General features: G+C 42.3%; 2 protein-coding genes across 3 annotated transcripts; one reads left to right on the top strand and one right to left on the bottom strand.

Moving 5' to 3' along the window:
• The first annotated feature begins 27 nt into the window (after positions 1–27).
• On the top strand, positions 28–9,043 carry AP3M2 (adaptor related protein complex 3 subunit mu 2). Its single transcript, XM_052805285.1, has 8 exons — positions 28–407; positions 2,663–2,834; positions 3,382–3,519; positions 4,062–4,147; positions 4,681–4,814; positions 5,751–5,958; positions 6,782–6,926; positions 7,353–9,043. The coding sequence occupies exons 1-8, from the start codon at positions 135–137 to the stop codon at positions 7,451–7,453; spliced, it is 1,257 nt and encodes a 418-aa protein (XP_052661245.1). The 5' UTR covers positions 28–134; the 3' UTR covers positions 7,454–9,043.
• Positions 9,044–10,262: 1,219 nt separating this feature from the next.
• PLAT (plasminogen activator, tissue type) lies at positions 10,263–26,185 on the bottom strand. Of its 2 annotated transcripts, XM_052805283.1 has the most exons (14): positions 25,996–26,185; positions 20,367–20,469; positions 19,300–19,339; positions 18,761–18,892; positions 18,237–18,350; positions 17,698–17,872; positions 17,039–17,130; positions 16,604–16,778; positions 16,186–16,271; positions 15,585–15,780; positions 14,992–15,128; positions 14,761–14,901; positions 13,146–13,294; positions 10,263–12,285 (listed from the first exon to the last, which is right to left on the bottom strand). In XM_052805283.1, the coding sequence occupies exons 2-14, from the start codon at positions 20,445–20,447 to the stop codon at positions 12,127–12,129; spliced, it is 1,677 nt and encodes a 558-aa protein (XP_052661243.1). In that variant the 5' UTR covers positions 20,448–20,469; positions 25,996–26,185; the 3' UTR covers positions 10,263–12,126. The 2 variants fall into 2 exon arrangements, with proteins under 2 accessions (XP_052661243.1, XP_052661244.1); XM_052805284.1 differs by lacking the exons at positions 16,604–16,778; positions 17,039–17,130.
• Positions 26,186–27,977: the final 1,792 nt, after the last annotated feature.

Genomic DNA, 27,977 nt, shown 5'->3' with positions numbered 1-27,977 from the left:
CTTGTGGCAGAGCAAGGAGGTGGGCGCGAGGGGGCGGGCGCTGTGAGGCAGCGCGAGCGCGGAGGGGAGGCCTCGCTCCGGCTCCCGCTCCCGCTGCGCGACGGCCGTGTCGTGCGGCCCGCCCCGCCGCAGTCATGATCCACAGCCTGTTCCTGATCAACGCCTCGGGGGACATCTTCCTGGAGAAGCACTGGAAGAGCGTCGTCAGCCGCTCCGTCTGTGACTACTTCTTCGAGGCGCAGGAGAGGGCCTCGGAGGCGGAGAACGTGCCGCCGGTGATCCCCACGCCGCACCACTACCTCCTCAGCGTCTACCGCCACAAGATTTTCTTCGTGGCCGTCATCCAGAGCGAGGTGCCGCCTCTCTTCGTCATCGAGTTCCTGCACCGCGTCGTTGATACGTTCCAGGTGCGGCTTGGGCGGCCGAGCAGGGGGAGCGCCGGCGGGGCGAGGGCTGCGCGGAGCGGCTCTCTTGCTTCTGCTTTAGCTGAGGGCTTAGCTGATGTGTGCCGAGGGGGTTAGAAGAGGAAGAGCCCCAGGTCACTGCCGTGTGGTAGAGGAGAACGGGGCGGGGGTGGAGAAAAGGGAGACCCTCAAGTTAGCGGCAGTTAGTTTTCTCTTTTTCCTATCTCTCAATTCTCATCCTGCACCTGCGAGCATATAAAGTGGGTCTCGAAGGCTTGCGGTGGTTAGGAATGCACTGCCGAGGATGACAATGGATTCAAGGTAAGCCTATGCTCGCAGCGAAGGACCTTCCAGCAATCAAGACTTATATTTCTGTTTCGCAGCCTTGTCTCTTCTAGGAGCTGTGAACTAAGACTAAGCTGGCCTTGTTGTCACGAGGAGTTCTTGTGATTCATAGCTGTGCGCTTTAGTCAATTAGTGACAACCTACCCATGCACTTACATCTAGTGATATTTCTTGGAAGTGTATTTGCTTCCTAAAGAAGCAAGTCAAAGGAGTTGCCCCAGAGCAGCCATATTCCCTCTGTGCTACAGCTGACATGACTGCCAGTCAGTTTAGGGAAATAGCGAAGATGTCTCTCTTCCACCTGCCAGCAACAGGATTGTGTAGTCTGGATTTGAAATGTCTTGTGACCAGCATCCTACCAGAATAGAAGAAATGTGGGTGCTTGGTCAAACGAGTATCATGTGAGCTTTTGCTTCCAGATGCCGATCAGAATGTGAGTGTAGGCTGAGTTATGTTTCACTGAGTTCAGGGAGTGGATTGGCTGTTCAGGCCAAAAATGTACTATGTCAGTCACTTAGGTCTTGTTTTTTGTGAGGGGACAAGGTGTGAGTGTGTCTTCACTGGCTTGGCCGTATGTTAAAATCTGATATGTCTGAAAAAGAAACAGTGTAGTGCAGGACTAGGGATTCTCTAGTGTCACAGTTTACTGCTTTGTGCAGGATGCCTGATCTCTTTAATTGCTGTAAGTAACTGGAAGCTCAGGTTTGTGTTTGCGTGCACTCGCTCGCTCTCCAGAAAGATGCGTGAAGTCCCCATAGAGTAAAACTATGAATAAATTAAATGTTCAGTTTTAAAAATTGCTGAATTATTGGGACTGCTTCCCATAACATATGCTGAATCTTGAAAGATGTCCACTTAGTTTTATATACCTACATTGTGTTACAGATTTACAGTTTGACTCGGTATATTTTTACTGCAAACCTTAATATTGCTAATTATTGTTTTGGAGTAGGAGCTGAAGAAACAGTAGAGGAATCAAGCTGGGGAATAAACTGGTCTGTGGATCTTTTATGATTCATGTTCTAAGGTTCTGCTTTATACACCTCTTAAATTATGAGGAAGGAGGCTTTTGTTGCATGGATAGAATTATTTTTCAGCCTTCTCAGAATACTGGACTTCTGCTGTTAGTCTAATACATCTTAGTATGTGTAAGCAGTCTGTACACCCCAAGCTGTATCAGAATGAAAAAACGTGGGTAGCGTGTTAGATGGACTTCAGAAATGTTCTCCTGTAAAACAAACATGGACTTAGGTAGAATATGCAGAGGGTTTGAAGCTGTGCTTCCCCTATATTTCACATAAAAATAAATTCTAAAAAAATATTTACAGAATTGAAGTTAATAATTGTACTATTGCCTATATCTATGCGAGCATTATAACAAAAGTACATGAAGAGCTTTGATGCGGAGCGGTTGAATTCCTCAAACAGCAGTGCTGCATGGTTAAAATATTGAGAGTACTGTAGGTAAAGACTAGGGCAGCTGAGGAAGTATATATAATACTGGAGTCTAATGAAAGGCATCACTGCACACAAGTCAGTAGTGGCCGTGGGAAGTAAGTTTTTCTTATTAATATTGCTGCTTAATCGGTTGCTATTTAGCCACTTTCAAGTGCTAATTAAAAAAAATCGCGTAGCTATCAAAGGGAATCTTGTTATATAGAAAGGAAATAAAAGCATATGATGATGTGGTGATTTGCCAGCTTGCTGGGGCAGTGGCAGTAGTATGCTTAGAGTTGTGCATGTCTGTTGGACTGGTCAGTCTGCCTGATGTGCTTGTACTAATACATGGAGGTTCAGTGTTGTTTCACCTCCTCCAAGAAGAGGCTTGATTTATTTCTGTGTGGGACAACACTGAACTGAATGATCACTAAGACTCCTTCAGAGATTGTTAAGTAATTATTTCTTTTGCACAGGATTATTTTGGTGTCTGTTCAGAGCTGATGATCAAGGACAATGTTGTGGTGGTTTATGAGGTGCTGGAGGAGATGCTGGACAATGGCTTTCCATTGGCAACAGAGTCCAATATTCTTAAGGAACTCATAAAACCTCCCACTATCCTGCGAACAGTTGTCAACACCATCACAGGTACAGGGAAACAAAAAGATAAACTGGGGAGGCTGTGTGGCAATATTCCTGCATAAGTAAATTAGGATATGGCTGAAGAAAATTTAAGTTGTCCCATACCATTCTAAACCCCAGCATAGGTGTATTTAGGGGGAGTCCTGTGTTAGAGCTTTGCTTTGAGGTTCCTTCCAGTTTCAGCACCAGCTGCACTTTTTTTTTTTTTTTTTTTTTTTAACTGAAATGGACAGATTACATTTCTATTTACAGCCATGACATGACTTCCTGGATGAGTTAGTTTGGTTTGGGTTTTTTGTTGGGGTGGCTTTTTCTTTTGTTTTTTAGTTATACTTCCCCATGCCTTATTGTGGTATGTTTTAGAGTTGGATGTGAGAGAGATGTAAATAGTAAAATACAGCGAGTCTGGAAGAGTAATTCCTCTCCTACAAAGAGATAGAGGTTCTCTTTCTCTAAGAGGGGATTAATTACAATTAAGTTATATCAGGCCAAGGACTTGTTCTGGGGCACTGTCTAACTTTTGCTGTTGTTGTGATTGCCTTTGTTTTTCCAGGAAGCACTAATGTGGGTGACCAGCTTCCTACTGGACAGCTATCAGTGGTGCCTTGGAGACGTACTGGTGTAAAATATACCAACAATGAGGCGTATTTTGATGTGATTGAGGAGATAGATGCAATCATTGACAAATCGGGTATGGAAGTTGCTTCTGGCTAAGATGAGGGTAACTTGTCCTGATAGTGCCTGAAGAGAGATTTAGGTTCTCAAAGAGGGGTTCCCTCATCTAAGTGTGGGAAGGTCTATTCCTGTTGTTACTCTGGAATGCTGCCAACTTGTAGGTGCTATTCAGTCAAAAACTTTAGAGAGGTACCAAGGTTTTCACTTATCCTTGTTCCTGAGGTCTTGTAAGCAGTTCTGTATTGGGAAAATAGAAGCTGAGTGAAAATTGTGCATAGCACTATCTCCTTAGTTTCATGCATCTTAGTTTTGTTAGAGTTAGCAGCTATTTTCATTGGCCGTTAAAACGGACATTGCTGGTGTCAGTGGTTCTTATTTGTGCGCATCTTCTCTAGAAGTCATTGGAAATAAGAAAAACGTTGAGTGGGCAACATAATGAGCCATGACATTTCAAAAAGATAATAAATTTCCTTCCTTCCCATTGATAGTTTTTCCACACACATTGGGATTATTTTGATCAGGTTCACGTAACCTCCCATGTTTACTGTATTGTTGCAGGTTCCACGATTACTGCTGAAATCCAGGGGGTGATTGATGCTTGTGTCAAGCTGACTGGGATGCCAGACCTTACCCTCTCCTTTATGGTAAAGCAAAGCTCAAGGACGTATCTTTACTTAAGTATTTTGAAAAGGGTTTCTCAGCCCTGCTACTAGGATCTCAGTCTCACGCTGATGGATTCCAGTAGATCAGAACTTGGGTATGCCAAACAAAAAGAGAAAGAACTGACAATGGAAACTCATAGTGAACGTCAGCAACTTTGAGGCTAAAGGTTTTATATTCAGATTCTTTAAAAGCGTTGTTAGTCTGTGCTGTGACTAAGTTTCTGAGATACAGTGGTGCTTTAGGCAGATATCCTGAAGGGCCATCTTTTTTATGAGTATGTATCAATGTAATTGTTTGACATGACTAAATTTTCTGAAATAGGATAGAGGTTCCTGAGTACTGCTATCACACAGATGTACAGCATCAAATAGCTTAACATGTCTGAATGTAGATACCTTCAAGTGGACAGAGCATGTCGAATGGTAGGCCCTTCACGGATAGAAAACTGAGAAGAAGAAGAGGTTATTTTAAGTAGTACTGCCTTCACTAACCTTGTGACTTTCTTTTATTTCAGAACCCTCGGTTATTGGATGATGTCAGCTTTCATCCATGTGTGCGTTTTAAGCGCTGGGAGTCAGAGAGAATACTCTCCTTCATTCCACCTGATGGAAATTTTCGCTTGCTCTCCTACCATGTCAGTGCTCAGAAGTAGGTGATGAATGTAGTGCTGTGAATTACGAAATTTGGATCTTCCTGGGGGGGGGGGGGAATTGCTTTTAAAGATCAGGTGGCATGTGGTGCCAAATGAAGTAGAGGTGCATGGTAACTTGCACTTTTCCTTTTTTAAAACACGTTTTCTCCTTGTTTGGAGCAGTGATTCTGTCATTTCTTTTTGGTCAGCCAGCATTTTTCAAAGACTGGTAGCAGATGAACAAGCTAGAGAGGGAAAGAATTAGGCAGTAATGGAGTAATCAAGCTGTTGATTTCCTATGTTTATAAAAAACTTTTAGAATAAAACAAGATAGTTTGGTAATCTTGTTGGTTTTTTGACATCCCTTTTAATAGAACTACAAGTTCTCATCTACTGTTTGCACTCTTTTCTAGAAGCAGCTTACCAAGTAGTAATTGGGGTTTGTATTGGGTCTAGCTGAGATGGAGTTAATACTCCAGTTATGGAGTTAATACAGGTGCTAGAGCGTTTTCTTAGACTTTGTCAGACTCATCTCAAGTAGGTGAAAATGATTGGGAAATCCAACCAAAAGCACAAACATGAAGTTCAAGTACTGCTGCACTGCCTGGAACTACTTACCAGCTACTACCAACTACTTACCAGCTTGCTTGTGACATGCAGAATCATTCCTCATCCTTTGCTCAAGTCTCCCGTTATACTGGATGTAGTTACCTGTTCTGTAGAGAGGTCGAAAACTAAGATATGGCAAGCTTGATTAAAAAAGTGTAATTAAGACTTGAGAACAGGATTCTGAGTTTGCTCTTAGATCAAACAAATGAGCATAGGATTTCCTTCCCTTTTAAGGAAATTTGGTTTCCAATGTTTTCAGTGTAGAAGGCAAGGACTGAATCAGGAAAAGCAAAGATGAAGGCGGGAGATTGACCAAGGACTTTCTGTTCATGTCTTTATTCTAGTCTTGTGGCAATTCCTGTCTACGTTAAACACAACATCAGTTTCCGTGATAGCAGCTCACTGGGACGTTTTGAGATCACAGTGGGGCCGAAGCAGACTATGGGGAAGACTGTAGAGGGAGTGATGGTCACTAGCCAGATGCCAAAAGGTGTCTTAAATATGACCCTCACACCCTCTCAGGGAACACATATCTTCGATCCAGTTACAAAGGTGAGAGGAAAGAGAGAAATTGGATTTTTTTTTTTTTTTAATCTTTTTTACCTTTCAGCAAATGAAGTTGACCTGTTCATGCTTACATGAACATTTCCTTGAACATTGCTTTTCTGAAGGCAGTATCTTTTCTTGGGCTAAGAACTTTTTCTGGACAATTGTATACTAGAAGTTGTCTTAATCCCCACAACAAATAGCTCAGTGTCTGGGTGGATTGTAGTTCTGGTTGCTTGGTGTTTGCAGAAAATCCAAGAACTGGTATTGTATGACGAGGCATTAGTCTGGTGAATGCTTTACAAACTTCAGCTTATCTAGTTGTCGTGCCTAGCACTGCAAGTTAGACTTGGTCCTTTGCAAACACTGAGGATTTGGGTTGGTTAGTGGGTTTTGATTTGTTTTGGGGTGTTCTGGTTTTGTTGTTTGATTCTCTGCCAGAGTTCACTTTTTTTTTTCTTCTTGCAAACTTAAATTTGGTGGTTTACCCATAGTAGAGCCTCAAGCAACAGTGCTTCAGCCACTTGGAAAGGAGGCAATTCTGCATTGTTTTTGTCACTGTTAAACATAAGAAATGGGGCCTCTAGCACAAGCAGTGGAAATATCATTCATGGTAGGCTCCCCCCCCCATGGAAAGAGGGAGGGAGAACAATGGTCTGAGGCAGCTGCTCCTTAAGCCTGTACTGTGTCTGTCCAATATAAAAGGCAAGATACTAAGACAAAGATGTTTTCCATAAAGAAACATTAAAAGCTGTCATTGGAAGGGGACTCTTCTTTAGAGGGTGTTACAGCATTTCTGTTTCAATGCTGCGTTTTCTGTTCCTTGAAGTTGTTGTCATGGGATGTGGGGAAAATAAACCCCCAGAAGCTGCCAAGCCTGAAGGGGAGCGTGAGCCTGCAAGCTGGGGCATCAAAACCAGATGAAAACCCCACCATTAACCTGCAGTTTAAAATTCAGCAGCTGGCTATATCTGGTAAGTGACTGTCAGGTAAAGCAGCTGAATATTCTCTGTCAGTGCTCACTCTTCACGTAGCTGAAATAGCTCTGCAGGACTTCTGAAGTACATTCTATCTGAAACATGTTTTTCAAGTAAAAAAATTGTGTGCTTTGACTACAGATACGTGGATTTGTTCTCTCGATGCTCTGTGAAACAGCCTATCTACATTTCCTTGCATTTTGTGCTTACAGACGTATAAAGAATTTTAGGGTATGGATGTGTTTGTAAAGAACAATTCTGACAAGGAGCAGTCAGAGCTTTTCTCCATTCTGTTTACTGCTTGCTAAAACTTTCCCTATGCTTTCTGCACCTCTAGTATGATCTTCTGTTCCTTTACCCTGAAGGCCTGTCTGCTTTTTTTGTGGCAGCAGTTAGTCTTATGCTGTGTTTGTTTGCCTTTAGGACTGAAGGTGAATCGCTTGGACATGTATGGGGAGAAGTACAAGCCCTTCAAGGGGATAAAATACATGACTAAGGCTGGCAAGTTCCAAGTCCGAACCTAGAGGATCCTCATAGTGAGGAAGAGCACTTTTCTGTTTCTCCTGTCCCTGGCTGTTGGATGCAGCCTCTTACCCCATCCATCTGTTTAGGGTTGCTCCCTTGCCTGTAGTAACATGAGCAGGAGAGGCAGTGCTTAGGGTACTGGGGAGCAGGGAGAAGTAAGGTTGACCTGGAACCATCTCATCCCTAGCTGAGTCTGAATTATTTGGAACAGTGGTAGATGGGAGAGGTGTTCAGGTCCCTTGGGATTAGTGAGTCAGCTATGTAAGCTTGTATCACCTTCATTTTGCTGTCTTAAAGGAAATTCTAGGCATTTTTTGCCTTTTGTAACTCCTCTTCCTCATATTTTTAGTTGGCTTTTTATCCCTTTGTAGATGATACAAAGCTGAATTTCCACAAACTTCAACTTCAGTGTGATGGTCCGGCATCTGCCCTTCTCCATCACTTAGCGTTAGGGTGGAGAGCTGTATAATTCTTGGCAGCAGAGAGATCACCTAGCCATTCTGCCTCAAAGGGACTGGAAGGAGTGAAAAGGTAGATTGTCCCACCTAGGATGGGACGTTAAGAATCCTGAGATTGAGGATGGTGCCACAGAGGGAGGAAGGGAAGAAGTGGATGCTTTTTCTAGATATTTCATAAGCTATCTTGGTCATCACGTATCTTGAATCTCTGGAGTTAGACTGGAAACCCATACAAATCTTAGTATGGTATCCTATGAAGAGCTGACTGTAGCACATATGATCTTGTAACTGGTGGGTGGTGACATCTGAATGTAATTCCGCTTCTCTTCTTATTTCGTCAGTATTTGAAGGTAGGGATTCTCCTAGCTTCTTTGGGAAGTCAGGGAAGAGACAGAGAGGCAGGAGAATTTTTGTAGTGACGTAGCACTCCGATGGAAACTGAAGCTGTGCTAAATGAAGATGATCATTCTCCTAGTAACTTGTTGGAACCTCTTTTTGTCTCTGCCTGCCTATTACAAATGAAGGTGATACTGCTGTTCTCCTGCTCACTGATGTCTTTGAGATAATTGTGTCCTGGTACCTTTGTAGTGTTTCTGGCTGTCCTACCTCATTCCAGTTCCTGTACCAATCAGCTGCTCTGCAGATGGATTCAAGCCTATGCTGGATTTTTCACTGGGACCATCTCTTCTGCAGGAGCTGTTGCTGCATCTGCCCATTCCAGTCTGTGCTGCGTCTCTGTACAGCATAAATATGAAATGAGAGGCATCTGCACTGTTTGTATTGTCTGTAATGTGCTCTTTGGCCACTAGATGCCAATGTGTTTTCTCTGTGGTAGCAGAACTTGTCCCTAACCTGCTGTACCTGTGACTACAGCATCTGTCAGGTGGCCGTGGAGTCCAGCATGTACAGTTCATGCTTGTGAACAGAACAAGGTGACCCTAAATGAAGGATAACATACATTGTGGTTTGCATGCGGTGGATACTTGCAGTGAATGAGTGGCATTTTGCTTGTGGAATTGCAAGTTCCAGTGCAACTGATGAATGCCATAGCAGGTAGCCTTACTGCTGAGCATGTTCAGTGCAAATATAACCTTCACCAAGGGCATCAATAAAACTCATTTTTACATGTCATCTGTGTCATTTCAGAGTGGTTTTTGTGGGCTTTACAGGAAATACATTTGGTATTTGAGGAGGAAGGTAAATTATGCCAATTGGGATAGTGGATAGTGGGTGCCTTAGGGAGATAAATGTCTTTATGCAATTGGGATTGTAAGCTTGGGACTAAGTCACTGTCTGAAAAGCTAAAATTAATTACTTTCTTGGTAATTTTTCTTAGTGTTTCCCAAAAGGAGTGCTGAGCTCTTCCTAGAACCTCCGTGAAACTGTCTTTAGGAATGCAGCTGAACCATTTTTGTTTACTAGGTTGTTTACTAGGTAGGATTTTGGGTAGCAGGCTAAGGGCTGTGCTTTAATTATGAAGACAATGAAATACCTCTTCACCTTCCCGCTCCTCAAGTACTGATATTGTCCTTTGGCTTTGTAGCTTTGTTTTTTAAAGTATCTTTTCTTTCCTGCTGAAGTGATTCATGTTACCTGAGATCTTGAAAGGCTTCTTATATGCATAAGGGTGTCTGGCCCTTACGACAAGCTTTCTGTATCAGTCTGAGGTGACTGCAAGTTCCTATGGAATGAAAGATGAAGCAGGGCAGAAGAGGGAAGCAGAGAGCAACATCAGTGAGGTAACTTGGTAGGCAATATAAGGAGTTTTGGGGGGAAACGTGAGGTGTAGCTGTGTATTTCAGTTACAATAAATGCTGATGTTGACTTGGGTTCTGAACTTGAGTGCGACAATATCAACTGCAAGCAGATGGTAGTCATTGTCTTAGACCTTGTCTCAGATGGTGCTGCTCTGTGCTGGAAGAGGACAAGAAGGGGAAAAAACAGGATAAGGAGGAAAAGCTGATGTTGTAGAGATGGAAACCACTGCTGCGATTTTTATCAGGGAGGGTTGTAATGGGTAAACAAGCCAGAGAAATGTAGTTAAATGCACTGAGCTAGGTGGCAGCAACTTTTGAGAAATGAAATGCAAGAAGTGTAAAGTAAGGCTGGAGAATATAAGTTCTAGTAATTGGACTGGGATTCGGTACATCTTCCAGATTAAGGGTCTGTTACAAAATGAGGGATAAAGAAGCATTTGGGAAAATGTGGAGTTGGTTCTGGGCTCTCTTATTACCTTGGATATTTAATGTAAGGGTATTTTCAAAGAGCTGGTAACAGCTGTGATGTAAAACTGTTCTCTGCAACTTACATTTCTGTAGGATGTATTTTTCTAAAAGATAACAGTATCAGGTGTGGTTCAGTTACATTTTATTGGTGGCTGTTAGATCACATCAAGCTCAAATAATGTATTTAATAGACTGTTTGAATTGTGGAACAAAAGTTGTGTTCCTGAGGACACTTACCTGTGTTACTCACTGGAACAGTTTTGGGTGTTTTACAGGCTGCAAATACTTGGTAAGCTTGTGAATGCCAAGATAGCAAGGCACAGCAGCACTTCGAAATGGGTTTAGGGGAGAGGAATGGAAATTAATTTGTCTTTTTCTCAAAGTTAATAATAAAATACAGTTAACAACAACAAAAAAATCACACCAAAAAAACTGAACTGTGACTCTCTCTTAATAAACATCTTGGTTTTTTTTTTTCCCCTTCCACTGGCTGGAATATGGGACTCACTGCTGAAGCTAACTGGACTTATAACACCATTTCTCTGAGGACATTAGAGATGATCTCTTTGAGGTTGGTTTCTAAGCTGGTAGCTAGAAAGATATGGACCATTTGTAAAGTTGCCATTTATAAAACTCATTTGAGAAAGAATGGGCGTCCTTACCAATCTCTCTTCTGTACTTACTATATAAGCTTTTCTATTTGACTAGAGGCTGTGCTAGTAGATCACCAGAGAGCTCCTTAAAACTGTGAGAGTAAACATGTTGAGTTACAATGTTTTGAATTTCCCAAATAAAACAGCCTAGTCTTCCAGCTACAATGCCTGATTGATACTAAAGTTAAAACTCCTTTTGTAGCCTCAGTAAAATTTTTTCCTTTTGTAAAACAGTAGTCACACCTGCTTTCTCTTACTTTATCAAACAATTGGACAAGAGAGAATCTCTCAAAGAGGCTTAACTCTTAGGACATGCATAGATACCACTTAGCATCACATGGCAACTGCAGTGCAAGCAAGTAATGCTTGATTACTGAGATTCTAGTTCACGGTGACTTGGTTATACCTGTCCTGTCTTCTGTTAAAGGACAAATGCAGCCTTGTAACATTTGGCTTGTGGATGTAAATCCAGCAGGCACCTAAAACTGCTACCATTACATTTGTCCTTTGTTCTGCCCTGCTGTGCTGAAGAGAGAGCTTTTGCTTTCCTATCAGATGATAATGCACAGAAATTTAATAGTGAAAAAGTAATGTGTTGATTCTGTGGCAGATAAGGCTGGTGTTAAGATTTTTACCTATTCCATATTTAAATAAATATTTAGTTCCTACCAGGAGGAAAAGCAAGGGGAAGAATAGAATGTCCCAACAAGCATGCCATCCTGGATTTGCTCAGAGAGTTTAAGCTCAGATTCAGTTAATGAATTGATTCCAAACTGAAAAAGCAAGTAGTATATTGATATGGCAATAAGCAGCCCATGCCTACAGCTTTGCTCTTTGTATTGGAGTCAAGCTGAAACCAGCTTGAATAACCAAAGTAAAATGGTACAAGGACAGAGCTTAAGCCTGACTGGAACGTCTTCCAAATTTACAGCCAAATAAGGAGGAGGGAGATGAAGTTTTCAGGAAATCTGTCCTCTCTGCCTTCAGTTTACACCCATTCCCAAAACAACATAGCTGCTCATGGGGATGCATGATGTTCTCTATTGGTTTATTCTCTTGGCCCAAAACTTATTTTTAATTGTACTAATGTGATTTGATGCAAGTAGAAAGCTTGGGGATGTCGGGGGTAAAGGAGTGTTAGCTTCTGATAACCTGTAATAGGGAAAGGAGAGTAATTTGAGAATGTGCCCTTCCGACACACTGCAGTTTGTTTTCCTCTTGTACTGAAAGTCATAAGCATCTGGACAAACGGGAAGCCCTGTCAGCATCCTTAAAACACACAGAAGGAAGCTGCGAGAGCATGGCCACAAGACTGTGGATGGTTCATTTTTCTTTCTCAAGGTTTCATGTTGTCCTGAATCCAGTCAAGATAACGATTCACATTTGTGTAAACGCCAGGTATGTCTTTGCGGCCACAGCCTATTCCCCAGCTGATGATTCCAATTAGATACATACGATCATCCTTCATACAGACCAGAGGCCCTCCAGAGTCACCCTACAGAGAAGTAGCAGGTTAGTAACAATCTCCTTTTTTGTTTGTTTTTGTGTTGTTTTTTCCCCCCGCTGGCTTTAGTGGTGCACTAGTGTCTACAGAAATACTCTATGTAGTATGCTCACAAACAAAGAGCTCTTAGTAACAGCACTTTCACATAAGCCACTTTTGTGTTCCAGACTCCCTTAATGCTCCTCTCATGGGGAGAGATCCCCAAAAATATAACTAACACTAGAGCGTCTAACTTTGTATGGTGCTCATTTATGAAAGTGGGTGAGACGTTGATAAGAAGAAAAAGTGGAATGCTCTTATTCAAGCTGTAAAGATCCAAGGTGTTTTATACTGCTGTAACAGTAAAGCAAAATTATTAAAGAGCTGTTTAAACAGAAAGGATGTGGACTGAATGCATGCCCTCCTTTTTTCTTATGTTACAGCTGCTCATTCCCCACCATCTTTTGGCCTTTATTCTTTTTTTCTCCACTTTTCAGTATAGCAGCACCCCCTTCCTCTTACAGAACCTCCTGCTGAGTGTTTTGCATGCTCACATAAGAGAAAATATTAGGAAATGCTGCTGAGGTGGAGTTTCCTGCTCAGTTTTGTGTTATTTCCTGTATTTGGGATTTTCAGTTTGTATTGTTCTTTTTTGCTTGTTTAAGTGTGGCCTGCTTTCCCAGCTATGAGGGGCAGGGGAATTAAAAAGAAAGAGCAGTCAGCAGTTCTGTTCTGTTCAACAAAAGTCTACTAGAACTTCCATGTAGCCAAATGCAGAACTTCTTTAAACTATTTTCTGTAGCTTTTTGTTTGGTTAGCTCAGACTATCAAGGACAGACATAAAAAGAAAAGAGGAACAGAATTGGGCTTACCTTGCAGGCATCATCAAGGTGCCTTGTGTCTCCTGCACATAACATATTGTCTGTAACTGTCCGGTTGTCTAGATGCTGTGTTGTGCACCGACTGGCTGGAAACAGTCTGACGTGGCCTTCCTTCAGGTGCTCTGAATAGAATGGAGAAACTGGAAGAAAAATTACAGTATAAATATCTATACATGTCTGTGTATGTGTGTGTATATATATATATTTTAAAAATTGCAGTTCAGTTTTTGTAGTTTAGGGGAAAGTAAAAAGAAATAGCTGGTGGAGGGGTGTAAACTATTTCCTTGCCAAAGGCTCTTTTTTAATTCTTGGGGGTTCTGCTTTGCTATTGAGAATAGCTTAAATCTAGTTGAGAGAGAATATTGCTGCTTTAGCAAGTTTAAATGCTAAAGAGGTTTTTGTAGGCTCCAAATTAAACACTGCTGGGTTTCTTGGATGGATAAGCCATCTTTGCACAGTTACATCAATCAAAATGAAGTCACAGGAGGTGCCTATGAAAATCACTAACTGTATGAAACAGGTTCCTGACTTTTCAGTACTATACTTGCGCTAACAAAAATCAGATGCCTTGTCATACACGATACTGAGTAACTGGATAGGAATGTACGCTTGTATTATGTTGGAATGGTAGGGATTTTTTTGTTTGTTTTGGATGTTGGTTTTATTCTCCTGCATAGCTGCAATTGCACAAAGCTGAAATTTGGCAGGATTGTTGTTTTTCAGTCTAGTTTTGAATTACAGTTGCAGCATCCTTTCCCTCTCAAAGAGTTTATCCTGTACTCCCTGTAAGCAATGCTGAGGACTAGCTTTAAAAGCACTTTGAAAACACTTTATGCCATACTTATATGTTAAATCTTCAGATCTGTTCCAAAACCCCTATGGGTTCAAATCATAATTAGGTCTTGTTATGGTGGATGCTTCACAGTGTCTGTCTCAAAGAGTTTACAAGTTAGAGAATAAAAAGAAATCAGTAGAAAGTGCCAGTAAAATAAGAGCTGGCTTTTTTTGTTTGTTTTAAATATAGGTCAGCCTGTGTATACTTTCAGACAGGTTTTATTCCTGTTTGTTGTAGCTCACTTTAAAAAATATTTAGCCTTTTAATTTACATCTGGGATTGTTACTTCTTTAGCTTTTTTTTTGTTTGCTAATCACTGCACAGCCAATGTATCTTTGAGAATAATGCAACTACCTCCAACTGTATAGTATATTCAATCTTGACAGAAATGTATTTCTGTCAGAATGACAATATCTAAATGTACTCAGTACAGCAGAAATATGGCAGCCCTGATTGCAAATTTTCTGTTTTTCCTACCTTAACCATTGTGCCATTTTTTTGTGTTTCTACTGTTGGAGAGTATCAGGGAAGACTATACTAGCCCATGCAGCTGATAGAACTCAGATGAATGAAATAACTTAGAGCAAAACTTGTTTTTGTGTATCTCCCACTTATGCATATGTTTTGTGGTGCTGATATAAGCCCACATAATAATTTGGGGGGGGGTCACACATTACACCATGCTAAAGGCTTGAATTCTTTGAGGGCAGGGGACCCAAACTTTGGACATAGTATATTCTGTTTACATGTAGACATGTATCTTCTACTTACATTCTTCATTTCTGCCATAACCAGAGATCTCGCATTCAGTCCAGTCAGGCAGCTGCAGTTCTGGTGTTGGGAGGCAGGCAGCACGGACAGTGTCTGTTTCAATAGCACAGTCTTCTGCATCCGAGTTCAACTGCAACAGAGCTGAAGAGGGGAAGAAAAATCCCCACTTCGTTAACCACAAACTTGAGCCAAATGTGACCTTTCCAGTCACAAGGTCAGAAAAACTCTTACCAATATCATTGTTGAAATTCTCTGAGTCAAATCTCTGATGCACAATGTAGTTCTTCACTTGAAACTTCTGTTCATTTTCTTCGGGTGTTGTTCGGGAAGTCCTACCCAGCACAATCTTCAGCTGATTTGTACTAAAGCTGAAGAACAAGAGAGTCTTACTTTCTTCCGAAATTAACTGGACTGGACCCTTCTCCTGAAGATGTGCTGTTGGAGCTTCTGCTTTTCTTATTTTAACACTATTACTACTTCATTAGCCAGGCAGTTTGACCTCAAGTGTCCTATTTGCCTTCGTTTTTGCGCTAATTGCTTACAGCCATCATGGCAAAGCTCCTCTGCCAGCCCCTTGCTGTTCTCAAGTTTCAGATGGCTCTGCATCTTTATTGACATCTTTGTTCTTCAGCTATTTGATACTCTCCTATGGTACCTTAATGCCATGCTGCTAGTTTGCCCAGTAAATGCCTGTCTGTAATGCTCAGCACAATTAACTATATAAAGAGCTTTTTTTCAAGTCATTTACTCTTCCTGTGAGGCTATACTGGATGCTTCCATTTTCCATACTTTTTCCCCCAGACAGTACTGAATCCTCAACTTACCCTTCCTCAAAACAGTGAGCAGCTGACAAAACCCAGCAGGAACTGATCAGAATTCCTCCACAGAGGAAGTGTTCTCCAGGAGCTCGGCGATACTTCACAAAGATGGCAGCTTGCCACGGGTGAGCTGCAATGTCTGTGTAGGAGCCACCTTTAATCCTGTACTGGTGTACTCTGCGCTGCCGTAAGCCACAGGTGGCTGTGGATGAGAAATCCAGAAATAGGCTTTTTATTCAGGAACTCTTGCTTTGAGTTTGGGTTAAGAGCCTGTTAGTCGTCAGTGCATGTTGAGGCAGCCTGGCATGAACTGTTTAGTATCTGACTCATTCCTGTTTCCTAGGAAACTTGTATTCTGATTTGAAAAATACAGTAAGGAAACCCTGCCTTTTCTGTCCTCCATTTCTGCAGTCTTCCCTCCTGGCAGAGAAAAAGGCACTTCTGTGAGAGTGGAGCCACAGAATCTCTTTCTATTCCAAAAAAACTCCGCCCCCCCCCCCCCCCCCAGCTTTTATTTTACTGTAAGAGGCTTGAGTTTAATAGAAATGACATGCAGAACAGTAATGCCTCAAAGACAGACAAGAATCAGGAGTGCTAGGATCCTTACAGCAAGTAGGCACATTGCAGTACTCCCATGTAAGCTGATTTCCTTTCAGTACATGGCACCAGGGCTTGCTGTCATTGTCAGGATTCCTGCAGCACAGGAAAGAGAAATGCTATTTGTATTATCAGATCTGCAGGGAGTTTGGGGAGACCTAAAGGTGGCAGACTGTGACCTGAGTGTACTCTTTTTGATTTTTCTAGAGATACAGATGGCCCTAGGGGCATGTGGAATTTGCATTTGTGGAGTCTGATGTTAGAAAAGCATAGATAGGTCAGGTGGAATAAAATTGCTATTGTCAGTGAGCTTCATTCCCAGAAGTAATGTATTTCCTGTGCTTTAATAACCCATGTAAAAGACTAGAGAGAGCCCTGCCTCAAGAAAGTTTGGTGGGATTTTTTTAATTCTATAACTGACTACATACCGGCAGAAATTGTGACTACCAAGGCCCAGCTGGTAAGCATCTCTTCTCCAAGCAGTATATATCTTGTTGACAAGGATTCGAGAATTCCACCTCAAACAGGTAGCTCCAGAACTAGTAACACTGTGGCTGCCTCGGTAATCTGTGCCTCTTCCAGATTTGCAGTTGATGTTCCCAACTTCAATAAGAAAGCTGCATGTTAACCGATGGATGTGAACCCGTCAGCTGTCCCTAACTGTGATTTCTGTCAAGGTATCTATATATTAGCTCTACTTACCTCAGTCTCTCAGTGTCGTAAATATTAAAAGCTTAAACATGATTTAACCTGAGAGTCTCAACTTTTCAAGCTACAGAAATAGCACAGGTCCACAGAGAACCCTTATATATGCAGTGAATCACGGAAGCTCTGAAGTCCATTCCCTGTTCCCCTGCATGTACCTTTTGAACAGGAGGGCACACTGCAGTGTTCCCAGATGTACTTTCCCCCTTTATAGATATAGCACCAAGGTCTGGAATCCTCATCTGGGTTTCTGAAAGAGTTATGATATTATGCATCATTATAAAGCTATTGTTATTAGTCCCATGTCTGCCATCTAATTTGGTAACTTAATCCTGCTCCGCAGTGAAGATGTGGACTGAACCATCAGAAGTTGTTTGGATTCCTATTGTAATGATAAAATTGTGGAGTACATGGAGGTGAGAATGAGGCAGCCAGTAGCTAGCAGGAGTGGACACCTTGTTTGTGCAGTTGAGTTCATGTGCAGGAAGCACTATATTTTTAGAATTTTGAGCAGGATCTGGAGCTGCAGGAAACTGGCTTACAAAGGGAGTTTTAGGCACGGAGAAGGGACAAGGAAAAGACTATGGGGTGAGAGATGTATACATTCTGTAGTCTGTCATAAGCATCCAGTCTAGGTAGATCTGAAGTTCAGATATGTCTACAGAAGTTGCAATTGCTGTTTATGGGCTGTGCCATATTTGCACCTGTGCAGCTTGTTCTCTGCTTGGTATTAGTGGCGAACAGCCATTCCTTGGCTCCAAGCTCTTAGAATGGGCTGATTCCTGTGGCTCTGACCTGTGTGCTATCAGCCCCTCACCTGCAATAGTTGTGATTGCCCAATCCCAGCTCGGCAGCGTCCTCTCTTCGGCCGCTGTACGTCCGGTCCATCAAGGCATTGCTATTCCAATTTAAACATTCAGTTCCGCTCTCTGTCATGCTCCATGTACCCCTGTATGTTACCCCAGCATCTTTGTAGCACTTAACTTCAGTGTCTGAACAAAAGGGAAAAAAATATTACTATAAGGACAGCATCCAAACCTCTGCTTCCCCAGTCTCTGTTCTATTTAAACTTGGCTCCCAGATGTCTTGTCTAGTAAGTCAGTGAAAATGCTTTGCCAGGCAGACTGTAAGTATACACAAAGGTCTTCAGCTCCAAAATTCAGAGTTTTATAAAAGACACTGAGAACAGCCCGGGTGTCCTTCTTAAAAGTTCTTTGTAGTATTAGCTCTAGAATAAAAAGAGGCGACTTAACAGAGAGCCTAGTATACAGCAGCAGCTTCTGGGTACCTCATCCTTCTGCACTGCATAGCTAAAACCAGTAGCATTGTTCACAGTAATTGACATGGTATACTCACCTATTTCACACTGCTTCCCAGAGAAACCTTGGTGGCACTGGCAGATGAAGAGTTGTGGGGAATAATATGCCTGTGAACACTGGCCCCCATTGTAGCATTTATTTCTAGTGCAGGCTGTGGAATAAGCAAAAGCCAGGAAATACTGTTAGATTTCACATTAAGAAAGAAGCTGGCAATGTATACCCATCTTTCCTCTCCTGTCAGTCTCCTTTATCCTGTTCTGTTTTTCCCTGCCTACCTGTTATTGTCATGTGCTTACAGTCTTTTTGTGTAGTGCTTATATTCTTCCTTTGCTCCACTCTCTCCACATACACTATTAGGAGCCTTCCTCAGCCCCTCTTAGTCCTTCCTCACTCCCACTTAGTCCTGCCTGAGTTGGTATATATTAGTATTTTCATTTCTATCCTATTCTATTTCAAGCCAAATTTTCTGTGTGATAACTCCTTCCCTGACAGTGGAGTTGTTCTTTAGGATGATTAGATGGACCCCATTATTTCCTTTCTCTTTTTTGTCTTCATACTCACCTCTGACAGGCACAGTGTGGCAGCGACTCCGACCACTGTCGCACCTACAGTATTCTATTCTGCTCCCTGAGAGCCTCAGCCAGGTCTCCCTGTGCTGGTAAATTTGTCCAGATGAATTCTCTGTGCAAATGGCTGTAATACGAGAAAGAAAATCCTCTTTTAGAGATTCAGGGAAAAGACCTGGCTGAGCAAAAGAACTCCCTTTTTTTTCCAGGAGAAAAGTATCCGTGATGGGAGCATCTGTCTAATGGCCTGCCCTTTTTCCTTCTCAGATCACTGTTGTCCCATCTCTCTCACTGCTGTGTTGCTGGATGTACTGTTCCACTATTGAATGGCCTCTTTTTCTTTGAAGAAGAGCAGAGGGAGGGAAAACTTGGAGCTGTGGATGGTTATTAATGGTCTGGTATTTTGCTTTCTGAATCTCTCATCCAGATAACCATGACAAACAGCTTTCAGGGTCTGTTCCCTCAGCATCATCTGCTTTCCCCTCCTGTGTTCATAAAGCTCCAGGTAACATGGTTGTAGTTTGCCTGGCTTACCTCTAGATCTGGCTCCCCGTTTGAAACGCATGCGTAAGCCCTGCAAGCAAAGAAGTTTAATTCTGTGAGTAACTGTTCTCTTAAGAAAACTGAGAAAACAAGTGCCTCCAAAGAGCCAGTCCCCTTCTTGAGGTCTTGTAAATGAAGGGAGCTCTGAGCAACTGTCTGCCCTCCTTGTCAGACGGGACAGCGAAAAGTGCCTTTAGTACCTCAGCATGGGTACCGAGAATTGTAAATCATTGAGTTGCCACAGATTACCAGGTGACTGCTTGTCATATGAGTGATGTGAACTCGGGATATGCTGTACTCCCATTGTGCGTCATTATGTGCTCTTGGGGCATTGCAAGTGCTAACTAAAGCTTGACAGCTTTCTGCTATTTGAAAGAGGTTCAGGCAAATAATTTCCAGAGAAGTAAATTTGAACAAGCGGTTATTTTTGCTCATTGCCATGGAGTTTCCCCATAAGCCTTTGTAGCTTGATTACCTTTGAGAGATATGTCTCCTGCAGCCAATTAAATAAAATATTTTGGATAAAGTTTTAAGGAAGAAACCAATTTAGAAAGCTTCTTTGATCAGGCCACAAGAGAAAGAATAACATAAAAAGAAAGAGGAAGGCTGAGATAGTAATTTTTTGAGAAAGAGACTAAACATTTTAGAATTGTGTAGGGTTTACTCAAGCTGTGCAATGTGAGGCTTAAAGTGAGGGGACATGGGAACCATCAATGTCCAGTTTTAAGTGAGAGTAATGATGAAGGTGATGACAATAGAAAGAAAATTAAAGGGTGATCGCAATGGAACTCTTACTAACAGTGAAAGGTGACAGTGAACAGATACACCAAGAAGATTTGGAGAAGACTTGCTTACTGAAATGAAAACCAGCCAGGATAACACTTTACTGGAAATCCTAGCTTAGAGGTAGACTTCTTTGTAAGGTTTTCCTTCCTATGATTTCTAGTGACATAACCAGATTCTCCTTCTGTCTGATGCAGACAGCTGGAGTCGACAGTAAGGAAGTGCTGCTGAAAACACAGGATGATGGCAAGAGCGTTGATGCATTAGCCTCTTACCTGGCATTGAGCAGTCATGATTGCTCCCACCAGCAGGAGGAGACATGGGAGTTTGCTTTCCACTCTGAGTGTTTTCCACATCACCTCCAAATCTCAAGTTAATCTATAGAGACAAAAGAAAAAATAAGATGTTGAACAAAGGCATTTTTACAGTGCGAATAGAGTTCAAAGTTTTAAGTTTAAATAAAGTTTTTAAATTATGAAAATTCTTTTTACATTAAAACACACTTTCTACTCTGCAGTTCTCGGCCATCTGGTCTAGCTGTCCTGGTGTCCCTGGACAGGGGAAACTGCCATGTTGGACCCAGATGTGTTTTTACTTGATAAACTTAGAAACCCAACAGGCTAAAGCACATCGTTTTAGGTCTGGAGGAAACTCGGAGAGTGTTTCCTGGGGAATAACACTGGTAGAAGTAATTTCAAGTCCTTTTTCCCAAGGTTGCTGGAAGCCAACAGTATCGTGTGTGTTATTAGGGAGATGGACATTTCTAATGGAGGACTGCAATGCTGATTGGAAAGTGTTAATTGAGATTCAGGTTAGTAAGGCCTACCTAAGAGATCTCTTGCAGGGGCACAAAAAACTGCTGAAGGGTCAGCCTGTGATAATAGTGGTTTAAAAGGATTTGCATTTTCTGCACAGACTGCTTCTTTGGGTGAGAGTGAGGGCTTCTCTCTTTTGTAGAGGATGCGTCAGCAAGGAGACTTTTGCTGATGATAGGTGGGGACAGCACTGCTATGTCTTTGATTTTTTAATATTTCTACAGCTTCTTTCCAGCTGAGCTTTTAGTTTCTACTATTGTCATATGCTTTCGCTAAAAAGGGAGAATATGGCAATTGGCTGACAGGCTAGCTTTTGGTCTGGTTTTCTCATTTATTCTTTGCAGGATCTTTCCATGTGTCACTTCTATGCAGTCACAACTATATCTTGTTCCCTCTAATCCCTTCAGCAGCTTTACACTTCAGACAAAGCCCTCTTCCATCCCACGTGAAGAGTTTCTGCTTCCTCCAGACTGATTTACCGAGTCTATCTCCTACAGCAGTAGTCTTGGGAGAGAATCTCCAAGAATCTCCTATAGGAGATCACCAGCTGGTATGGTGTGGCTGGGGTTAAGGATGAATCTGGATTTCTGCCTCCATTCATCTCATTTGCTTTGAAAAACTACTTCTCTCTTCACTCATCAGAGGTTAATTTCCTACCTGGTGAAATTGCTGGTCTGACCTGGCCACAGATAGCTATAGGAAGGACTTTTGGGTACTGTGAGCCATCTATATTTCCTCCTACTGTAGCAAAGTTTATTTCTGTCTGGCCTTGAGCAGGCAAGTTTCTTGGCAGAAGTGTGAATTTACATTTCTGTAGCCACTGACAGCAGCGAGATATGCTACCATCTTGTGCCCTGGTTTCCCCTCCCACAGTTTGTTTCCTGACAAAGCAGGAAAAATTATTTCTTTTACCAAAGCGGAGCACCTTGTGTAAGTGCTGACTGGTTTAGGGCAGCCGCTGGGCGGAGAGAAGATTCTGAGCAGCGGAGGGTGTGCTCGTAGCACAGCGCAGTCTCGAGCGTATACAAAACTTTACTGCTGAAATTAAGCAACACAGGTTTTTTCCCGTGCTGTACTAAATGCCATTTCTAGTTTCATCCTCATAGCAGAAAAATACACTGGATGTGACAGACAAAGGCAGTGAAGGGCTTTCTGAGGTGGTCTGTTGCCTATGAAGGCAATATGCTTTGCTGTGGGTTTCTGGCTCCTCTGTTAATCCCTGTAGGAAAAATCCCCGAGAAGACGTATTTTGCCCATTCTTTTACCTTGGTGACCTTGTAGTAACTGTAAAAGGTCAGGCAACTGTATGTATGTAAAAGAACTCCAGTAAAGCCTGACCTTAGCAGTATGAGTTTGGTAGCTAGCAAAGTTCTATTTTATATTTAGAAACACTGCTGAACTTGGGGACTTTAAATGAGGATTTATTGGTACACCAACAGGACTCTTGGTGGGGGGGAGGGGGGGCAGGGAGGAGGCTGTTCTTCATGCAAAACTTAAATTAGTAAGATGGATACAAATGATTATACAGTGTCAGAAGTTCAGAAACTTAGTGCCTGTGGGACTTTTTGGAAACATGCCATTAAATAGCAAGGTCCAATACATCTATTAAAAACTGGGAAGGTATTACTGATTTTCACAGTTGAGTAATAGCTTTTAAGGAGTGGAGTTATTATTATGTAATCTGAACTCTTACAATAAGACAAATAACTTTATCACAGGTGTCCTGACTTGAACCCATAATTTTCTTCCTAAAGTAACAGTTACTCCTGCATGCAGTAATAGTAGCTCTTTTTTACATTTGAACGAGACATAAGTAATCACCAGCGTGAACAGATTTAGCTTGATCCTCCATACTAACCAAGACTGCTATAGCAGTCAGTCTAGACAGCTGAGATGATGAATCATGAGAGCATGATGTAGATGGGAACCCCCCTGCTTTGAACAAGTCCAGCACCAGAGGTCCATTTTCTCTCTTCCTTTAAAAATATAACGCCTCCTATACAAACCAAGAGCTGGGAGTGAGGTAGAGTGGCAGGCAAGAAGATATAATTTCATTCCCCAATCTCTAGGATTGCTCTGCAGTTCCAAATCTTTGAAATAATATTCAGGCGCTGTCTCCCACACTATCAGCTTTTTATCATCTACATTATGTGATCCCTGAGCAAGTAGAAAGCTAACCCAATTATTTGAGAAAACTACTATTTCCCGAAATTAGGAGCTCAGACTCTGTTTATATAAAGCCAGAGAAGGCAGCTGGATAATAGCTGGTGAAATTGCAGTATGACAGATGAATGAGTCATAAATTGGGATTCAAGGCTAAAAAAGGGAGAGAGTTTGTTTGGTGTTTTTTTTTTTTTATAAAGATTTGTTCAAAGAAAATGCAAAAGGCACAAATTTTCCAGTCTCTGAAGCAGAACTGGGAGTACAGCAGGATAGTTTAGGCTGTGGTTTCTCATCAGTAGACTGCACAAAGAGGAGACTTAAGTTGCAAGTCAGACTGAAAAGATTCATAGGAGCAGCTTCCCAAGAACCTCAGTTACTCCAAATCTTGTCTTTAGGTCACATCTTGATGATGAGATCCTTGTAATTCAAAGCATGTCTCAGGGATTTGTATTAGTATGCAGATTTTGTAGTACACTTTTTGTATACTTCCAAGCCTTTTCTCACCTCTTAGGAAGCATTTTGCATTGTATAGCAAGCCTTTTTAAAAGTTTTGAGAGTGATTTCCAAATAGGCATTGACTTCAATTGAATCTGAACTAAATCAGCAGCATTCCCGAAGCTGAAGTGGATGATCTGAACTGCTACTCAGAGTTATTTGGTTGCTGCTGTAACCCTGTGTTACATTATCCTTACTCCCTGCAGCTGTAGCTCATTATTGGAGCTATGCAGGCTTGTGTTCTGAATCCCACAGTGGCAAGGTTTTAACTTGCTAATTGTTAGTACCACTGGTAATCTTTGTTGCTATCTGTGGAGAAGGCTTAAAGTTCTTACTGACAGCTTTAAGAAATGAGATTCTGCTAGCTAAGACCTCGTTAAGGAAAGATTCATTCAGTGAAACTGCTTTGTTAGAATTTCTCTCTGGGAAGCACCATAAAGAATTGTTGAGACCTCATTTCTGAGGTACCTGCTAAGATGCCCCTGAAACAAAGCAACACTGGTGAAATCTGAATTTTTTTTTTTTTTTCTTTGTGGGAGAACAGAGTGGCAAAGCTGACCTAACTAAAATCTTGGAGGAAGTCCTAGCTGCCTGAAACCAGCAGGAAACTATAGCTAGTTTTCAGGGGGGAGTGGGAAACATCTTTTAAGTTAAAAAAAAAAAAAAAAAGGCAGCCTTTCAGTCTTGGAAACTGACATGAAAGGAGTCCCTATTTAAAAAGCACTGCATGGTTTAATCAAGTTTATGGTTATAATCAAGTTTAGCCCATATAGTCCACTATACAAGTGGATTCTAGTATAATATAGCATATGGTTATACTGCAGAACGTGACAGATAGTTTCCCTAAAGTTGTCTTGCATTGGATGCCACTTATTTCTTCCACTTATTTCTGCTGCCCCTGTTCAGACTAGCTTATCTCATAATGCTGCAGCCCTTCCCTGCTCCTTTCCCCCTCTCGGGGTGTGGGGGGGGATACTTGTCCATCCATTGGTGGCTGCTGTCCCACTATGCATGGAAATCTGGTAACAGATGTTGCCAGATGTGTATTTTCAGTTTCGGGAAAGGTACAACTTAGGCCAGTCAACTGGAATGTTCCGAATGATAAGCCCTATCAAACTGAAACCATATGGCTGTTTGAAAAATACCATGTTTACAAGATTCCAAGCAGAAACCTGCAAGCAATGTGCTTTCTGGTAGGGCTCTCCTAAACAGTTTGTGCCTTCTGCTTTCACCCTTTGCTTCCTCTCTGATGAAAAATACTCTAGCAATAAGCCAGAGGCCTAGATGTGGTATTCCAACACTTTGATTCTACGCTTCCAGGTACATGAGGACATAAAGATATACGATACTCAAAATTTATCTCTCTTTGCTGAAGCATCGGCAGCAGGAATACTTTAAATCCCACATATTAATTTATTATTAACAACAGCCCTTCTAAGCAGTAAGAGTTTGAGTATTACCTTACCTACGTGGAATAAGACCTAAAAAAGGGATGTATCTTATCAAGGTCAAACAAAAAGTCATTAATAGAAATTAAAAGTAGTTCCACCCCCCCGTATGCCTCCCAATAACCTAGTATGTCCGTTCTAGAATACTGTGGTTCTGAATCTATAGCACTAATAGCTTTCTTGCTGATGAACAGCTATCTTGATCTTCAAGCAAAAGACTGCAGATCCTTGCTGCCTTTTCCTGCCTTCTGGAGAAAGTGCTTCTGTATCCCTTTTCTAAACTGAGCAGATGAATATCAGACTCGTAATAATTCTCTTTAAAATATAACAATGGACAGACCTCTGCTTTTGGGGAAAAGAATTTAAAAAACAAAATGAAAAAGTAGGATTCTGCAGTCTTCGAAAGCATCAGAGGAAATGGGTATTTCAAACTCTGGCTTTGTTTTGGGAATCATTCTCAATATTTCCTGTGGTTTTGGCCACATTTGAAAAGAAGTATGTTTAGGGAGAACTGAAGACCCGCCCTCCTTCCTCTTTGTCCCTCCATTATCCTGGTTGGGAGCCTGGGGTGAAAGGCATAGTCTGATCTCCTCCCAGGAAGACAATAAAGTATCCTTTCACAGCTAGCTCCTTGGGTCTCTCCTTACCATCAAGATATTTGTCCGTAACTCTTCCTTTGTTTTAAGTTCTTTTGCTAATGTTCTTTGTGCAGTAAACTCCTCCCTGCTAACTGGTCAGAGCCTGAGGCTATCAGCCCTCTCCCTGGAATAGCTGAAGCTTTCTTGTAACAGCTGAAAGCTAGCAGCTTTACCCAGCATTATGAATCTCTTCAAAAGCTGAAAGGCAATAGCTCAGTTAGTTAACTACCATGGGGCTTCAGTGGAATTTATTAAATAATAATATTTAATAGTATTTAATGACAATGCCATTGATGTTGAAAAGGGGAAATGCACTTTTTGAAACAGGTGCAGAGTAGTACCTACCTTTTTGCTTTTTCTCTTCCGTAGTCTGCTGATGATTTCCTTTCCACACGGGTCTGGTTTTGTGTTTTCTGCGTCTCTGCTATGATCCCTCTGAACAGCTCCTGTCCTACTTAGAACTCCGCTCGAGGGGGTGGAGACTCCAGAGGGCAGCAGGGCGTGCTTTCCCTCACCCCCGCCCCTTCCAGAGGATCTGGGAATGATCCGGGACAGGGTGGCTTGTGTCCGGCGTACTGGGGAGTAAGTCTGTGCGGGACAGGAGGAGAGCTTGCTTGCTGAAGTGAGCGGGGCATGCTGGATTTTACTGCCGGTTTGTTTTGTTCTTTCTCTCTTTCAGTCAGAGAGCAGATTCAGTCTTCAAAGCGTTTTTTCCCCATTGAACACCTTAAGCTTCAGTGACAGTGAGAATAGTATGTATCCCTTATGATGAACTGTCCCATCGTGCTTCTAGGAATGTGAGGGGGGCAGTGCCCCAAGTGAATGCACGAGTGTATTATTTCTAATATGACCAGAGGTCTGCAATCTGTAGACTTAGTCCTGGTGCTGAGAAACTCCTGTTTCAAGCAAGAGCATAGTGTGCTGTGCTCTGAATGGCATCCATTGAGAATCTTTGGCAGAGAGACCTTGACCTGTATGTGGAGCAAAGCATGCCATGAACAGTGCCACTGGGAGAAGAAATGGGAGAAGAAATGGTCAGGGGAGCTCTAAAGTTAAGTGGGGACAATGAGCAAAACTTCTAAGGATCCTTAGGTAGAAATAAGGAATAGCATGTTGAGGACTAAAGAGTTAAATGTTGGCTGATACTATCCATCCTAGAAATGAAGATCTACTCACCAGAGTGCGGTCACGAGGTACTAGGTTATCAAAGTGTGGGAGACAAATCTGAATGATAGGTTTTAGAGCTGAACTTAGAGCTGGGTTATGAAAACTGTCAGTGATGCGATTGTTACAGTAATGGGTGTGTCTTTTAGGAACCGATTCACTAGAAATCAGGTTCCTGATACACTTTAGTGTAAGCACAGATGTAAGAAATGGTGTGTGAGGGACCTCCATCTTGAGGAAGCAGCTGCACAGAGTCCTCAGTTGGGAAGCATGGCAATGGTTATTTTGCATATTGGCAAAGATGAAACACTGGTTACTCTGAATGCTTAGCTCTTCCCTGTATGGAAATCTATGTCAAGATTATCACATGTATTTCTCTGAGAGTCACAGTGCTGGTGGTAACATTACTGCCATAAATCTGACTGAAGGGCAGCTGTGTTTGACTGGTTCCAGAAGGGACGCCCAGTTCCTGAGGAAAAAGATGAGTGAGCAGGGGGGGCTAATTTATATTATTTTCAAAGGTAATAGCTATTTGCTACTGGACTTCTAGGTCAAAGACGCTAACAAACAAAGTAATGGCTGTGGGGGAAGATTTCAGAAGTTGTTATTTCCCGGCTTTTCGCAGCTTAAGGACAACTATAGCTGTCTGGAAGGTGTGGTGTGGGTGCCACCTGTAGTGCTTCACATATTTTAGGAAAGCCAGCAGCAATAGCGTCTCCTCTCTCGAATACCATCAGCTGGTTTACCTCTGAGCCGATCCCGTCTTAGGACAGAGTTTTGACAGGACTGTTAGTGATGAAGCGTGTCACCACGACGTCCTGCAGCTGGCCCGCGTGCCCCTAAGGGGACCCCTCCGTGCCTGGTGGCCTTTGCAGGTTCGGCGCATGCCACGGGCCGTGCTGCGGCTCCGGCTGCGCACCTCCCTCCCGCTGCTGGTGTGCGTCTTTGCGGTGGCATTAAAGCGCATAATGTCAGCCAAACCCGGAGGAAGCAACACCCGGACCCGACGCAGCAGTGCTTCGGCTTGAGCGAGGTGGGGAACCGAGATAAACGGTCCGCTTCGGTCGGTTCAGCGGGTTTTACAGCAGCTGTGGGGAGGAGACGGCAGCCCTGCTACTTCGCTTCAGCAGCCCGCGAGCTCTACTCCCCCCCCCCCCTCACCC

Source organism: Harpia harpyja, chromosome 13 (genome assembly GCF_026419915.1).
Source record: "Harpia harpyja isolate bHarHar1 chromosome 13, bHarHar1 primary haplotype, whole genome shotgun sequence".
NCBI lineage: Eukaryota > Metazoa > Chordata > Aves > Accipitriformes > Accipitridae > Harpia > Harpia harpyja.
This window is presented reverse-complemented; position numbering and strand designations above follow the sequence as displayed.

Excerpts from the sequence above, each read along its gene's own strand:
- AP3M2 (XM_052805285.1), top strand. The coding sequence starts at position 135 with ATGATCCACAGCCTGTTCCTGATCAACGCCTCGGGGGACATCTTCCTG. Across the intron at positions 408-2,662 it reads GCGTCGTTGATACGTTCCAG|GATTATTTTGGTGTCTGTTC; the intron begins GTGCGGCTTGGG and ends TCTTTTGCACAG. Across the intron at positions 4,148-4,680 it reads ACCTTACCCTCTCCTTTATG|AACCCTCGGTTATTGGATGA; the intron begins GTAAAGCAAAGC and ends CTTTTATTTCAG.
- PLAT (XM_052805283.1), bottom strand. The coding sequence starts at position 20,447 with ATGTGGAAAACACTCAGAGTGGAAAGCAAACTCCCATGTCTCCTCCTG. Across the intron at positions 15,781-16,185 it reads CTGCAATGTGCCTACTTGCT|CCACCTGTGGCTTACGGCAG; the intron begins GTAAGGATCCTA and ends TCTCATCCACAG. Across the intron at positions 12,286-13,145 it reads ACCTTGATGATGCCTGCAAG|GGTGACTCTGGAGGGCCTCT; the intron begins GTAAGCCCAATT and ends ACTTCTCTGTAG.